Here is a 16153-nt window from a genome sequence, read left to right as displayed (position 1 = left end):
GTTTAATGTGTCACATTCCATTGTGACAACTTACCCCATACTCTCAACCTGTCTAACTACCATTATGCACATATCATCAGTCTCCCAGTCCCAGGGTGTATGCAACAACATGACAGTTATATCAACATTTATATATTAAACTCAGTAATAACACATTAACATTTTTAAAAAAGTTTATTGATTTGCTCATCCACACAAAACATCCAAACATACAAAATTTCACACGTGATCGTGTTTAAAATAGCCTTCCTAAAAATACAATTATTTTTCCTCTGCCCTGAAAACCTTCAAGGGGCCAGACTCTACCCACTCGCCTAAATTAATCATGAAACCGTGAGTTTGCATAGAATCTCTGTGCAAAAACACACACAAATACAGTCAAAATCAAATACTTCCTACCTCAGCCTCTCTTGACCTCAGTCAATCGTCTTTCTGACAGGAGACGTTTAAAAAGCACTCTGGTTAGTGTTACTTCTGTTCATTTGGCCAACAAGAAAAAGTGGGAATAAGATGATGGAAAATTCTCAGGGTGGTCCATTTTCTGTACAGCAGTAGCCTTTTGTCCTTCGCACAATTACCAAAACTAAGAAATCCACCTGCACACATACACACACAGTCGAGTGGAGTTCTTCCAGCTCTTCCTGTAATCCGAAGTGCAGTCGGAGCTGCGATGAACTTTTCGGAGATAGTGAAATTGAGTCATTAACACTCAACTGAACCTCTTTCTGCTTTTAGTCTAGCAGCTGCTATTATTCAGCTGAGCTCTGAGATTACCAGAGAACTGGAGCACACATCCCCCAGGACCCAGACCGATCCATTTCTACTCAGGAAAAAAGCCTACACTGTGAATGCAGCATGAGCATAATTCAACAGTATAATTTTACCTTGAATGTAACTATAATTAAAGTGCACTATACAAAAACTGCCATCTGCTCTGACTAAACTTTATTAGAAAATAATGACTGACTTGTGTTTGGACACAAATGTTTCTCAAAAATACTACACAGAAACGGCAGTGAACCCGCATTTTTGATTGACCTGTTGTTAGGCCGCAGTGTCGCAACGAAGCGGCCAGCAGGTGGTGGTGTTTTCTCGCTTTTTCAACGTATGTTTGACCTGAAAGTGACTCGACGCAGCACTCTAGAGTGCCAAAACTGCCACTAAAGTTTGAAATTGTGTACCTTGTTATTTTTGCAGACCTGAGAGTCGTGTTGTTTTCCACATCATCAGCAAAATATACTCTAAAAAAAGCAGAAGCAATAAAATGGCTTCGGAAACATTTGCACTCATAAAAAGCACAAGCACCTTTGTTTTGCACTAACTTGAAACGAAGTCTGTCTTTAGCCAACAAATTCAGTACCGTATTTGATGCTGGCTCAGGTTGAAATGAAAGACTCTACTCTCCCTCAATATGGCACAAAACAAAAATTAATTTCAGACTATGAAATTAAAATCAATACACATCCTATTGATAACCACAAACAGCTCTGTAAAAAGAGGTTTCAGGAATTTGTATTGCATGTACCTGTATCATGTATGTAGATAGAAAGGCACTCAATCAAAGGCACAGGATCTGTTGGCAACCGTGATTAAAAGTTTCTAGACATCTAAAAACAACATGGTCAAAATGGCAAATCAACACACACTTTAAAAAGGATCCCCTATGTGAATGTATCCTAGTGAAACAATTATCATTTTCACTAAATTAAAAAGGGAAACAGAAGCTAAAGCTTCTCCAACAGACTGCTCATGTGAAGTGAGAATTGCCTCTCAGACAAAAACAAGACCTTTGCAATTTAGTGTTTGCTGCAGTTTCTAAAAACAGTAACCATGTTAATTTCCATGGTTACAGTACAGTGCATGAACAGATGATGAGCAATGTGAGATCACCAGAGCAGGAAGCAATCTGTCAAAAACGCACATTAAACTGCACTTGGAAACTAACCGTGAATTCTTCTGCCGCTCTAAAAGGCAAAACACAGTAACTTCATATTTTAACTTCATAAATTATACGAATCTATGATCTGTCCTATGACAGATGGGTTTTCCTAAACTATGTTCAGATTCAGAGAAAACGGAGCATGAAAGTTGACATCGAATCAATCAAAAAACTTTTTCCGTCTGCGTTTTGCCATCATGTGGCAGTCTAGCATTGCCTGGCACTATTTTCAACCAGCCAATCAGAACAGAGAAAACTACAATACAGATACATAAAAAGTCCACACTCAACTTAAAAAAAAAAAAAAGAAGTGTATCCTACATGACCTTTAGTCCAAAAAACTATCCCCTATGATAGATATCCTTCTCCCATGTCTTGATCCGACAAATTCTGTGCGCACGTCACCTTAAAATGTTGAAATATGCATTTTGAAAGTTTCATTTAAAGGCAGATGAACTGTGTAATTCTGGAGTCTCAAACTAGGAATGCTCTCGTAATGGTTGTAATATACCAGAAAAATGTGCATTTTGGGTCATTAAGGTACAGAGTCTCTCCCATATGAACGTTGTGAGAATGAAAGTAACATTTGAGGTGTGTGTGGATTGCATAAAAAATACTTTTTGTGCTTTTCAAAAATTGGCTGAATCATTAAGTAATGCTTTAGAGGGAACATTTCTATGTTTAAAATTTTGGACGGTCAGAACGGGAAGACATGGATTGTTGGCATGTGTGCGCAGTTTTTAGTGTCCTATTCTGTTTGGCAACGTCCGCTCATGCATAACATTCGTCTCCATCCGCCTCCTTTGCCTTCTCGTTCAGGGCATTGTCTACATTTGTTTCTTCATCTTTCTCTTCCAGCCTAGCTCTTCTCTCCTCCTCCCTCTTCTCTTTGTCCAACAGCCGGTAGTTGATTCCCATTCCCACGAACAGGAATGCGCTGGCGACCACCAGGACGGCTCCGCAACCCTGATATGTGTATCTATAATCATCGTAGATGTCATTGAGTCTTCCTGCAAGGAAAGAAATGGGAAAATGTTTTCATCAATCTCTGTTACACAGTAACTGGAACAGGACATGCGATGACGTTCATTGATTAGTGTAGTTAAAGCTGAAGGACGTTAAGTCCCGACTCAATCTTTGGTCTTTGTTTGAGCCAAGACAAACTGGTCAGGACTGGACATTCTGAAAGTGCCACTTACAAATTGCTCACTTAGCTCACTTAGATCACACCTAACTCGTTTTTCAGGTTCGAAAACGCGAGGTGCACAGCACTGCCCCATCACACAGAATGAGCAGTGCGCTGTGTTTTTTATGTTGCTAGGCAACCACTGAAAACAGCTGTCCTGTCAGTCAAGTAAACGTCAAATCAGCCTTTTATTAAAGGAGAACTCCGGTCAATTTTAACAGTGAGCTCATTTTTTTGTACATTTGGAGTGCTGTCAGTACAGAGAACAACGACAAAAATCGGTGCTGCCTACACCGTGTTATCCTCTTTTTAAAAATTGCACCCTGTTGACTTCAATGGGGCAAGTTTTAAACCTGCTTTTAGCCTCTTAACATCCTTGATGTGTCATTACAAGTGCACAGGTCATGTGAGTGATTCCTTCTGAGTGAACGCGGGTGAATCTGACTGCAGTAGATGTGAAAGATATGAATAAAAATGATGTTTATTCAGCCAGCGCACATACCTGTATTTACATCCTGTTTTCGGGTGGAAGTCCACAGTAGTCGATTGTCGAGTTCACGCGCGTGATCATAGGTACTAAACCTATGCGCGTGAACTCGACAATCGATTACTGTGGACTTCGACCGAAAACAGGATGTGCGCTGGCTGAATAAACATCATTTTTTATATATTTCTTTCACATCTACTGCAGTCAGATTCACCCGCGTTCACTCCGAAGGAATCACTCACATGACCTGTGCACTTGTAATGACACATCAAGGATGTTAAGAGGCTAAAAGCAGGTTTAAAACTTGCCCCATTGAAGTCAACAGGGTGTAAATTTTAAAACGAGGATAACACGGTGTAGGCAACACCGATTTTTGTCGTTGTACTGACAGCACTCCAAATGTACAAAAAAATGAGCTCAATGTTAAAATTGACCGGAGTTCTCCTTTAACTTTATTTACTTTCTGTTTACAGTGTGGTATGGTTTGTGAAGTCGTTAAGCTCCTGGTAACCCGTGAGAGCACCACAAGTTTATCCTCCATCATCGCACTCTCCGGGGCGTTCAAGCAATTGTAGCTTTCATCACTAAAACGGAAGGCCCGCCTCTCCATTCATTCGATTGGACAGTGGAAAAAAAACACGATGACGTCGGACGCTTTTTCCGCTCGGAGTTGCTTTTTTTTCAACTGCAAAAACGCGAGGCGCATAAACAGCGCGCAGAACGCTCACTGCCATAGGAAACCAATTGAAAAAAGGCGCCTCTCACTGCAAAAAACACGTCAGGTGCGATCGGGGCCTTAGAGTTCATTTTTAAACAGTGTTTTTTTTTTAGTCACAGTTAAAAAAATTCAATAAAAACAGCTTTTATATTTACTCAATATTTTAACAAGTCACTCATTTATCTCAGTAATAGCATTTTAGTTGATGAGAGTATGTAAAATTTGAATATCCAAGCATTTTATATATTAATTTAACATTAATGAATTAATATTAATTAAAATGTTTTTAATATTTAATTTTATATATATTTTTTAAATATTGGTTTTATTATTTGAAATATTTTAGTTGAGAACAATAAACCAAATATTCAAACATTTTACATATTAATTGTAACATTAATATTTAATTTGATATTCATATTTTTGATTAAAATTCCTTTAACTTTAGTCATTATGTCATGTTCATACATTTTTGTAATGACATTTTAGCTGATGAAAACATGTATTGTTTTTATTCATTTATTTCTAAATGTTTTATTATTTTTAATATATTTATTATAATTTTATTTATATTCATATTTTTGAAAAAACTAAAAACATCCCATAAATTGTCGCTATTTTGTCATGTCATATTAATATTTCACAATAACACTTACAATGATGAGAAAATATTCAAGCATTTTATATATTAAATGTCTATCAACATTTAATAAAAAAAAAAACGATATTACACTCAAAAACTAATTTTTTCATCATTTACTCTGTCAATCCAAACCTGCTTGGCCGCCTTCGTTGGATGATCAAACGGTCAGTGGTAAACAAAACTCTTTGGTAGCCAACATTCTTCATACAGATTTGGAACGACATGAGGGTGAGTAAATGATGAGAGAATTATCATTTTGTCGTTTTTGGTCTACACCCAGCCTTACCCAGTAACGGCGGCCCCAGCAGCACAGGTCCACACTCCACGATGGTGACCAACCCGACAGCACTGGAGAATCTCTGAGTGCCCACCAGGTCCATGAGAGTCTCAAACAGCACAGAACTGAGCCAGCCGAACGCCACACCGAAAAACACTGCATAAATGGCAAAACCCAAGTAATCGGTGGAGAATGGCGCCATCAAGTGGCAGATGCCATTATACAGCACAGATGCTGCGAAGAAGTACTGGATGCGTGGACGGACCCAGCGTGTGTTGGCCAGCAGGCCCATGGACGGCCGAGCGATCATGTCAGTGAAGGCCAGGATGGACAACAAGAACGCAGCCTTATCCTTGGAAATGGCTTTACTCTTCGCGTAGTTACTGAGGAACACAAGGGGTGCGAAGAGGCCGAAAAACATGATGACGTTTCCGAGCAGGTACAGCAAGAAGCCTCGGTGGGTAAACAGGGTCAGATCCAGAAAGCTGTTGACGGTCTGAAGGCATGTTTTTTTCTCTTGACGTTTGGGTTCGCCATCCTCTTTTGGAATGGCAGGTTGTGGTTTTGGTCCAATGGGTCGCATCAGCGACCCCGCAACACAGCAGTTTAGCAAAGCTCCTCCCAGGATGAGGAAACTGCCCCTCCACCCGAAATATTCAAACAGCCAGCTGTTCAACGGGGCCAGGGTGGACAAGAACACCGGGCTGCCCGCCATCGCGATGCCATTAGCTATTGGCCGCCGCTTGTAAAAGTATTTGCCAATCATGGTCAACGCTGGATTCAGATTAAAAGCCAAACCCAGTCCTAGAAACAGAGGAGAGGAGAGAAAGCTTGTACGCATGATTCAGAAAGTGAGTTTGTAACTTTAATTATTTAATTGTACTCACCCTGTCTTCATGATCAGTGTCATTCAATGCACTTACCGCCTATAACTCCCACACAGAAGTAAAGACCCTCTACTGTGTTACAGAAGGATGCTGCGACTAATCCTGAGCCAGACAGAACCCCTCCAGCAATCATGATGGGTCGACTACCATATTTATTCACCAGAATACTGCTGATTGGTCCTGTTGAGGAAAAAACAGGTTGGTTTTAAATAAAATAAAATAAAAATCTGACATAATGTCTACTTACAGTTTAAACTGATTTGTGTGATTATTTATTATTTATATAGCTAAATACAAATTAAATATATGACACTAGATTGGGTAACATTTTTGTAAACTTGATTAGTCATTTTAACGAGCTAAACCTAAATTTGCAACCCACTGTGGTATTTTATAAAAAAAATATTTTATAAATTGTAAATTTAATTTGTTTATCTAATGCTTAGAAAATAGGTAAATAAGCAAATAGTTTTCATTTCAAACTGTATTCATTTCTTTAGCTAAATCAAAATAATAACAACACACATCACCCTGTGTAACAGGGTTGCAAAAAATTCTAAACATATTATAATAAATAGAATATATATATATATAAAAAACAAGTTACTTTGACCCCGTGAGGTTGACAATCAACATTACCAACCGTTTGTTGAAAAAGAAAAATCACTTTATTTAGGAGTTTTAGGCTACATTTTGTACCCTTTTAATGTTCCACCACAAGATGGCATCACAGTCATTCACACCACTGACTGTTTCAAAGCAAGACTCCAGGAGGACACAGGAGACGATTCAGAGGAAGGAAACCTCACTACATGGCATGTGATCAACTGGGGTGGTGTGAGGGAGAAAACCTTAATCAGCAGAATGAAGCTGACCCAAAGTGACCAGAACAGGAACAGACTACTGTTCATTTCAGTAAACATGGCTCAAAAATGATGGAAAGCAGACAAAACAAGCAGCCTAATACAACCTTCCTTTCTTCGACAGAATTAGGAGTTCCCACACAAATACACAATTTCAAGATTTAATAAGCGGTCTCAAAGATATACAGTGAATATTTCTGAGCTGTACTGTGCAACACAGAAGACAACAATACAAGTAAAAAGAGCATTCAGAAACAAAAAGAACCCGGCTATTTCTTCCTATTTTTCTTGGTGAATAAATAAACTGCTTCATCAGTGCAGTGCTCTTCTTGTGAAAGGCCCCATTTAGAGCAGCGTCACCCTTAAAGGGCTAGTTCACCCAAAAATTAAGATAATTTTGATGAAATTAGAGAGGTTTCTGACCAATGTTCCCTCAAATTTTTTTTGTTGCCGGGCAAAACTTCTCTATTTGGCAGACATTTTTCGTCACCTGAGCAAAAACATTCTTTATATCTGACCAGTACAGCATATGTAGAAACACAATGGTTTCAACATAAAGTTGTAACTTTTAACTTGAATATGCCATTTCTATTGTATTTGAGCCTTGGTGTAACTTCGTAATAAATCATATTTTTGAAAACAAACAGTTAATTAAGAAGTCACTAAATTAAGGTTACCTTTTAGGTTACCCAAGAATCTTTTTTTTTACAGTGCTGTTAACTGTATCACTCTTTACCAAGAAATTCTATAAAATAATTTACAAAATCTTCTGCAGGACAGTTCAATTCTTTACAATAATATAATATAGTATGAAAAAATTGAAGTATTTGAAGTGATATAATATATCAGTTTAAATGCTTCAATTAGTTTTCATATTATATTATAATATGAAAACAAACTGAAGCATTTAAATAGATCTAACAGCTAAATATTTTCAAGAAAAAAGTGAATGTGAACTTTTATAGTAATCAAAACATCCCTGAAACCCTTAAATTTGATTCACATGTCTTTGCATTTCTCATTGCCTCTCGTATTTGTTATTCAAATATTGCTTATTTGGTTCGCAAACATGACAGTATTCTTACCGCGACTTATTTATTCTTATTTGGCTCACTGGCTGAAACTGCTTTCACCGGTTTTTACTCTCCCCACACATTTCGCATCTGTCCTCTACGTGGCATTTTATTCTTTCTGCGCGGCCGCGGCATCAGAAGTGCAAAAAAAAAAAAAACCTATTCAACAACTTCTCTTCCCTTTCAGTCTCTGACGCTGTTCACGTTGTAAACACAGTGCAGCACTTCCAGGTTCTACGTCAGAACGCCAGCTCAGTATTGGCCATCTCCTGCGTCAGCATCACACGCATGCTCACGTGAATAGGCTCGAAGACTGACAAGAAAGAGAAGAAATTGTTGAATAAAGTCGTTATTTTTGTTTTTGCGCACAAAAAGTATTCTCGTCGCTTCATAACATTAAACTTGAACCACTGTAGTCACATGGACTATTTTAACAAAGTCTTAACAACATTTCTGGGCCTTTAAAGTAAGAGTTTGAGAAATATGAGAAAGTTATGACGTTGCTGTTTATAGAGGGGTCAGAAAGCTCTCGGATTTTAGCCTGGCTAACGTCAGACCTCGTCTCATTGAGACGTGGTCTGGGAACCACATGTTCATTTTCTCGTATTAGAGGCGTGGTTTACGAATGCCCAGAGCCGTTTATTGGGCGCTACGAATGTCTATCAAATGCACCTGTACGTAGGTCATAGCCAATCGTTTGAATTATACCAGATGACGTATGTAGAGCGACAGAAATTCGACGAGGAAGAAGACGATGGGTCAGAGATGTATGTGTACACGATGGCGTTCAGCGACTAAACTACTTAGAACACTATCTAAGGCTGCATCGAAAGGTAACTTCGCGTCTGCTGCCATGTTGGATCCATAGATATAAACAAACTGCTTCGGTGTGTCGCATAGACAAGACGATGACGACCATCGTCTTGCTGCTCCCTCCCCGTTCTGTGATTGGTTCCCTTTTTGAGGGGAAAATCTGGTCCATGGTGTCCAGGCTGCCTAGCAGCGTGAATAAAATTGCGCAGGCTGGGGAAACCCAGGCTACTCGGATTTCATCAAAAATATCTTATTTGTGTTTCAAAGATGAACAAAGATCTTACAGGTTTGGAACGACATGAGGCTGAGTAATTCATGACAGAATTTTAATTTTTTGGCCAATCTAACCTTTAAAAGCAATCAAAGTTGGATAACTTTAAATTGAGGTTTGGTCACGGTAACTAAGACTTTTAAACAATAAACAGACAGAGAAAAGAATGAGAATCCATCACAGAGCTATTGAGAGAATCTGAAACAGTGCAGAAGAATCTAGCGCAAACGCCATAAAAGTCATAGCATATAATTTTGTGTACACACAACCCAAGCTAATGATAACATGTCAAGGTAATGTAGCTTTAAAAAAAAACTTGATAGATAATTCCTTACCGTGCACATAAAAGGAAAGACAAAAAGCACTAAAACTACAATAAATTCGTTATGTTTGCAAAATTTTATGTGCCGGTTCGCCATAAAAGCTAATCTATCATCAGGAGGAGGAACTTTCCCATATGCTCCATGCAGCCAATCAGAGTTCAAAGCAATTTGTCTGTCCCCCAGTCACATTCCTTGAATTAATTTATTCTGACAGGCTTTGTGTAGCACCAAACAGGCCATCCTTTCCAGCCCACAAAAAAAAGGGGGAAAAAAAGACAAAAACAGCAGTGATTCAAAATACACACATACACGATTATATAAACTGGTTCAGAAACACGGTAGTCAGAAGAGGATATTTTTTTTTAGATATTCAGTCTGAGAGCTACTTGTAAAGTATTTTTTGTAGTTTTACAGAGATAATTTTAAATTTACAGGAGCACAGCAGTGTGATTCTCACAAACGCTGGAGAAAACTCGAACACTCCACAAGGCCGAAAACAGCCACAGATCACACAGTGTTATGTTTTTACACTTATACAACAGTAAGAAAGACAATCAGATCAGAGCTCATCTTGAACACGTCTTTACTGCGCAATTGCAACGATCGCATTCAACACTAGAGTGTGCAGAATAACTTTTTAATTATTGACTTAAAGGGATACTCCACTTTTTTCGGAAATATGCTCATTTTACATCTCCCCCAGAGTTAAACAGTTGAGTTTTACCGTTTTAGAATCCATTCAGCCGAACTCCGGGTCTGACGGTACCACTTTTAGCATAGCTTAGCACAGATCATTGATTCTGATGAGTCCAGTAGCATTTCTTTTAAAATGACCAAAGAGTTTCAATATTTTTCCTATTTAAAACTTGACTCTTCTGTAGTTAAACCGTGTACTAAGATCGACGGAAAATGAAAAGTTGCGATTTTCTAAGCCTATATGACTAGGAACTACTCTCATTCCGGCGTAATAATCAAGGAACTGTGCGGCTGTACCATGGGTGCAGCAGGCGTAATGATATGACGCAGCGCCTGAAAATAGGTCTAATAGGTTAGACAAACTTAGTCCCGGTCACGTTGGAAGAAGTTACCGAGCTGGGGACTATTTTCAGGCGCTGCGTCATATCATTACGCCTGCTGCACTCATGGTACAGCCGCACAGTTCCTTGATTATTACGCCGGAATGAGAGTAGTTCCTAGTCATATAGGCTTAGAAAATCGCAACTTTTCATTTTCCGTCGATCTTAGTACACGGTTTAACTACAGAAGAGTCAAGTTTTAAATAGGAAAAATATTGAAACTCTTTGGTCATTTTGAAAGAAATGCTACTGGACTCATCAGAATCAATGATCTGTGCTAAGCTATGCTAAAAGTGGTACCGTCAGACCCGGAGTTCGGCTGAATGGATTCTAAAACGGTAAAACTCAACTGTTTAACTCTGGGGGAGTTGTAAAATGAGCTTATTTCCGAAAAAAGTGGAGTATCCCTTTAATTCACAACAGTTCCTCTCCTCCAGCCTTGATGTACTCACTTCCGATGTTTTGAAAAGAAATAACCCGTGTTGCTGTTGCATCCAAAAGTTAGTACCATGTTGGTGTAAGTGAGGGGCCCAGTCTTAGGTCAATATTTTACCTGGTTGCCACTTTTGGTGTGATTTGTCTATAGTCTCTAGCAAGCACATTTTGACCAACCTGCAAGGTCCTGAGTATGGATCATTTTGGATTTTGGCTACACTGCTTAGTTTGCACGTCGGCACAAGTCAGATTTGCTAAGTCTTGGCGTTAACAAAGACTTCTTCCCATAAAGAGTGTGGCTGGAGACTGACCTGTGGTTGCGTGAGCGGAGTTCCTATGGGCCAAAAGAAAGTTTGCAATCTTTTCTCGCAGTGGCACTCTCTTTCCATGGGATTCAGGGACTGAATAAAGCGTTCAGTCAGGCCATTCGTTACAGGAATTCCTCCGAGGTAAACTGTGTACCATCATCGTTGACCAACTGCTCTGGTAAGCCAGTGAGGGAGAATAATGTGCGGAGCAGGTCATCAGTCAGTGTAGGTGTAGCATTTTTGACAGGAAATACCTCTGGCCATTTTTAATATGCATTCACTACTACCATAGCCTGGGAAAACCCAGACAAACTTCCGGCAAATTTAGATTTGCTCTGCAAGTAGTCTGGCAAAGAGCCCATTCAAGCCGATTTCTAATCCGTCCAAATCGAGGCACCAATCAGAAACGGGCTTTACACAGGCTTTACATGATGACGATCGCTCAGATTGGTTTTAGGTCTATCCAATTGCGCCCAGAGGCATTTGAGCGACGTCCGTTGGTGAAGCGCACCAACTTTTAAATGCATTATTATATTCAAATTGCAAACACATGAGGACAGTCTCCATGAAAGACCCACTGGCAGATGAACGTGCTACTACATTTCTCTCCGAAACGGTAGGAAATTAAATTAGATTTAATAGAGGATTGTAACTGTGACAAGATGATTGACAGGGCAGTTTAAGTGACAGGATGCACGCGACAGATCCGTCCGATAAAGATGACGAAGTAGTATGTCCCAAAGCTTGCCTACTTTTTTGCTACACATTCAAAAGTAAATACCTTTTCTTCACAAAAAGAGTACATACTTTTATGGCATAGTGTAACTTAGGCGAATTGGGATGCAGCATGTGGCTTTACACAATGACGATCGCTCTGATTGGTTTTAGGTCTATCCAATTGCGCACAGAGGCATTTGAGCGACGTCCGTTGGTGACGCCCCTTTGGAAATGAGTTATTAATGAAGCTTTGCCAGACCATAACTCAGTTACTACTGAGAATGGTCTGGTTTTAACCCTTAAAGACCGATACAGCCGCCCGCGGCATACAATAACTATCGTTCTAAAATGTTTAATAACTTTTGAGTCACTAATCCAATCTGTATGCTTTAAAATGCACCGTAAAGATGAGATTCTCAGCTTTCCCGTGTTATCAATGTTGTCTCTATTGGTCATTCAGTGGCTCTGTAGTGCCGGTGATTGCGTCATCAAAATCTGCAGCAGTGATTCGTCAAGGAAACACATGTGGTTTCTTTCTCTGAGCCAAACAGGAACGATTGTTGATGCTTAGTCCCACCCCCATGCCCAGATTCGTCCAAACGGTCATCAACTCAACAAATAAACATAGTGATTGGTGTTTTTAACAACCAATCTCGCTTCTTTATACATTTTAACAAACGCAATGCATTGAAAACTACGCATGAAAACTAACGGATGCAAAGTTTTTGACCATAGCGCAAACCACGAAAGAGCATAAAACACGAAAGAGCACAAACACGAAAAACAGCAGTACAAATCGGAGGATGTGTTAGAATTTTTTTAAACGAGTCGTTAGACGATGACCTGGTGGTGGAACCTTCCGATTCAGAAAATTGTTTGAATCATTTGCACTGTTTATTTATCTATTTGTATTTAGTTTGTGAAGATTATTTGTGAACCATTTGTTCATTTACACTCTGTAGGCTATATTGTATTGTTAGTATTTATATACTAAGTTGTCACTACTTGTTATATTGTTTGCATTTGTTGTTCATGTTCAAATTATAATATAATTTTCTGAAGAAAAATGTTTGCTTCAGTGTTCTGTTGTAATATAACAACTTTTCTATTTACTTTACTTCCTGAACTTATTTGGACACATCTACATTGTCAGTAAATGTAATACACCTGTTTTTACTCAAAAACGCCTAGAATAATATTATAATAAATGGCTATAACTTGCTGAGGGATTGTTACATGTAGACAAAATTTCATCTGGAAGTCTAAAACAACCAAGTCTAACTTTCTAAAAGAAAAAAACAAAACTTCAGGAAGTTCTGTTTGAGTTCACACTGAAAACACCACATTTTTTGCTGCCGTTTTTCTTAAAATCTTGTTAATTTCATAAATTCTCTGACAAAAGAAATGTAAAACTGTGACTTTAAATGAGCTAGCTGGAAACTTTAGGCTCTCCTGTTTAAAATGATATATGGCACTTGATGCTTGCTGCTAGAATGGGTTAGAAAAACAAAGAAAAGTACAGGTGAGTCAGGCGCCCCCAAAATGTTCTAGGTCTTTAAGGGTTAACCAGGCTACTACTACCAGGCAAATTGTCAAGAAAGGGTGTTGCATAGTCTATGTGGACTCGCTGTCAGGGACTGGTGGGAAATCCCCACACATGTAAAGTGGCTGCTTGTGGCGTTTAATCCGTTTTTGAATCTGTCGTTGGATCTGTGACACCCAGAACAGTTTTAGCTAGATCTTCAATTTGGCGATCTAGTCTAAGCCACCAAATATAGCTTCTGGCCAGGCTTTTCATTTGAACAACTAAATGTCCTTTGTGTAAGGCAGTGAGTACTTTGCACGCTCACTCGGTACTCCACATGACACATCCTTGTGTACAGAAAGCTGTTCACGGTGGTTTGAGCAGGAAGTTGTGGATCTCCTCTAGCTGGCCATCCTTTCATGTTTAGGTCAAACACTTCGGCCATTACAGGATCTCAAATTGCCTCCCTTTGTATTTGAGCACTTGTGACAGGTAATGGTTCCATTTGAGTGATGTGAAACATATCAGTGTCATCTTTGACATCATCTAGGTTCTCCTGAGAAAGACGCAATAATCCATCTGCATTGCCATGGTACTTTGTGCCCTTGAACTCAGTTGAATAGTCATGACCACCAAGGAACAATGCCAAACGCTGTAGTCGTGCTGCTGCCATCACCGTGCGAGGACCACCCATTGGCCCAACGACGGAATCCAAGGTATAATGCGGCCTGGCGAAGGTATAATGCGTGTATGTCTTTTCAGCGCTCCAGTGAAGTTCACTTAATTTATTGGAATTTAGTTTTAGTATTAGGCTACTTTAGCTCTATGCGTAATCTGACTCCAATTTCAAATGATAATCAAATTTAGATCGTGTTTCTGATTAGAAAATAATCATAAATATTTATTATGAATTAATTTAGATCTTTGATTATTCTGGGCATCTCATAATTTCAAATATTCGTTCATTACGGACCTAGTGTCGCTTTGAGACGTCACGTCGCGAATGTGCGCTCACGATCACAAACTAGCCAGTCCTGAAATAGTCAGAGGGTGCAGTGCAAGTACTTTACCCTATGCAGCCGCTCACTGCAGACCCATAGGTGTAATTTTTTATAATATTTGCAGCGTACAACACGCTAAGTCAGGGAATAGTCAGAAATCAGAAAGTCTTCCTAAGATGTGCCCCATGCTCCATTCATAGTGCCTCCAGTTTGATCTATCCTGGACAAAGATTAGCGGAAACACCAGACTACACTTTTAATCTACTAAAATGAATGATTTCTGAAACTTCAGAATAAATCAAGATGTAACATTTATTTGTCAGGTAAAAATGTATCATGCCAATTACAGAAGTAAATGATTAAAAGCCAATTCAGAAATAATAAATACATGACATCATTTACTCAAAGATTACTCTAAAAGTAAGTAAAGTTTTCCTGACAGAGACACACAGTGGTACACTGAAACATCACTGTATGGGAGTTCCTGGTAAAGAGTCCCAAAGATTGCTCTGTCCCCTCGCCTTAAATAACCAGACCAGAACAAAAGGGGTTATACCAATGGTTCTCAACTCCAGTCCTCAGGACCCGCTGCTCTGCACATTTTGTATGTCTCTCTAATCTGACACACTCAGTTCAGTTCATGGAGTCTCTCCTAATGAGCTGATGATCTGATTCAGGTGTGTTAAATAAGGGAGACATACAAAATGTGCAGAGCAGTGGGTCCCGAGGACTGGAGTTGAGAACCACTGGGTTATACAAATGTTGTTTAGAGTTGTTTGGGCCAATCCATGTACCCCAGGGGGGTAGCACCTGGTTTCCTGAGATATCTTAAAGAGATATCCCCCAGAGAGGAGAAACAGGATTCTCCTAAGTTCTCAATCTTTCTCATTAAACCAATGACTGCAATGAAATTAAGACCATTTTACCAATCGCACTGAGACACTTAAAATGATACCAAACATGAAAATGAAAAACAATATATTCACAAGATACACCATATGTGTTATATAAACATTCTTAATGAACTTTCAGTGACTTGAGGAGGGAGAGGGGGGATGAGTTGAAGTCCAACAAGGGGACAAGGAGATAAGTTTGGGCAGGACAAGGTTCTGTGCTCTGTCTTTGCTATCTGCTGTCCAGGGTGCATTTTATGGCTTTATTGCAGACTGTTACATCACCACTTTTCTTGACAATTGGAACTATAGGTGTAGCCCAGTCAGTCCAACTTACTTTAGACAGAATTCCTTGGTCTTCTAGTCATTTCGCTCAGCCTCCACTTTTGGGCGTACCGAATATGGTACAGGCCGTGCCTTGTGAAATTTTGGCTGCAAACCAGTCTCAATAGTAAACCTTGCTTTAACAAATTTCAATGTTCCAATGCCATCTTAGAAAACTTGTGAGGATTGCGCAAGCGCATGCTCTAGTTTGTCCTGGACAGAGCACAATGTTACCTTGGGGGTAACTCACATGTCTTTTATGGACTGCCAACTGAGCCGAATGCCATTCACATCCAAATAAGGGTACTCCACCCTTTTTCATCACATAAGGATCTAAAACACACCTTTTGTTTTCACATTTTGGTCTGACTCATAATTTTCCCATGGGTGGAAT

The 16153-nt window shown here is 39.3% G+C and overlaps 1 protein-coding gene across 1 annotated transcript in view; it reads right to left on the bottom strand.

Annotated features, from left to right (window-relative positions):
* Window positions 1-159: 159 nt before the first annotated feature.
* Window positions 160-16153, bottom strand: part of slc16a1b (solute carrier family 16 member 1b) — a 35003-nt gene continuing 19009 nt past the window's right edge. The window contains exons 3-5 of the mRNA XM_084390390.1: window positions 6174-6317; window positions 5260-6054; window positions 160-2949 (exon numbers count right to left, since the gene is read on the bottom strand). Of these exons, the coding sequence (XP_084246516.1) occupies window positions 2711-2949; window positions 5260-6054; window positions 6174-6317 (1178 nt within the window). The 3' untranslated portion in view covers window positions 160-2710. The remainder of the gene's footprint in view (window positions 2950-5259; window positions 6055-6173; window positions 6318-16153) is intronic.

This window comes from Rutilus rutilus, assembly GCF_951802725.1.
Source record: "Rutilus rutilus genome assembly, chromosome: 19".
Classification (NCBI taxonomy): domain Eukaryota; kingdom Metazoa; phylum Chordata; class Actinopteri; order Cypriniformes; family Leuciscidae; genus Rutilus; species Rutilus rutilus.
This window is presented reverse-complemented; position numbering and strand designations above follow the sequence as displayed.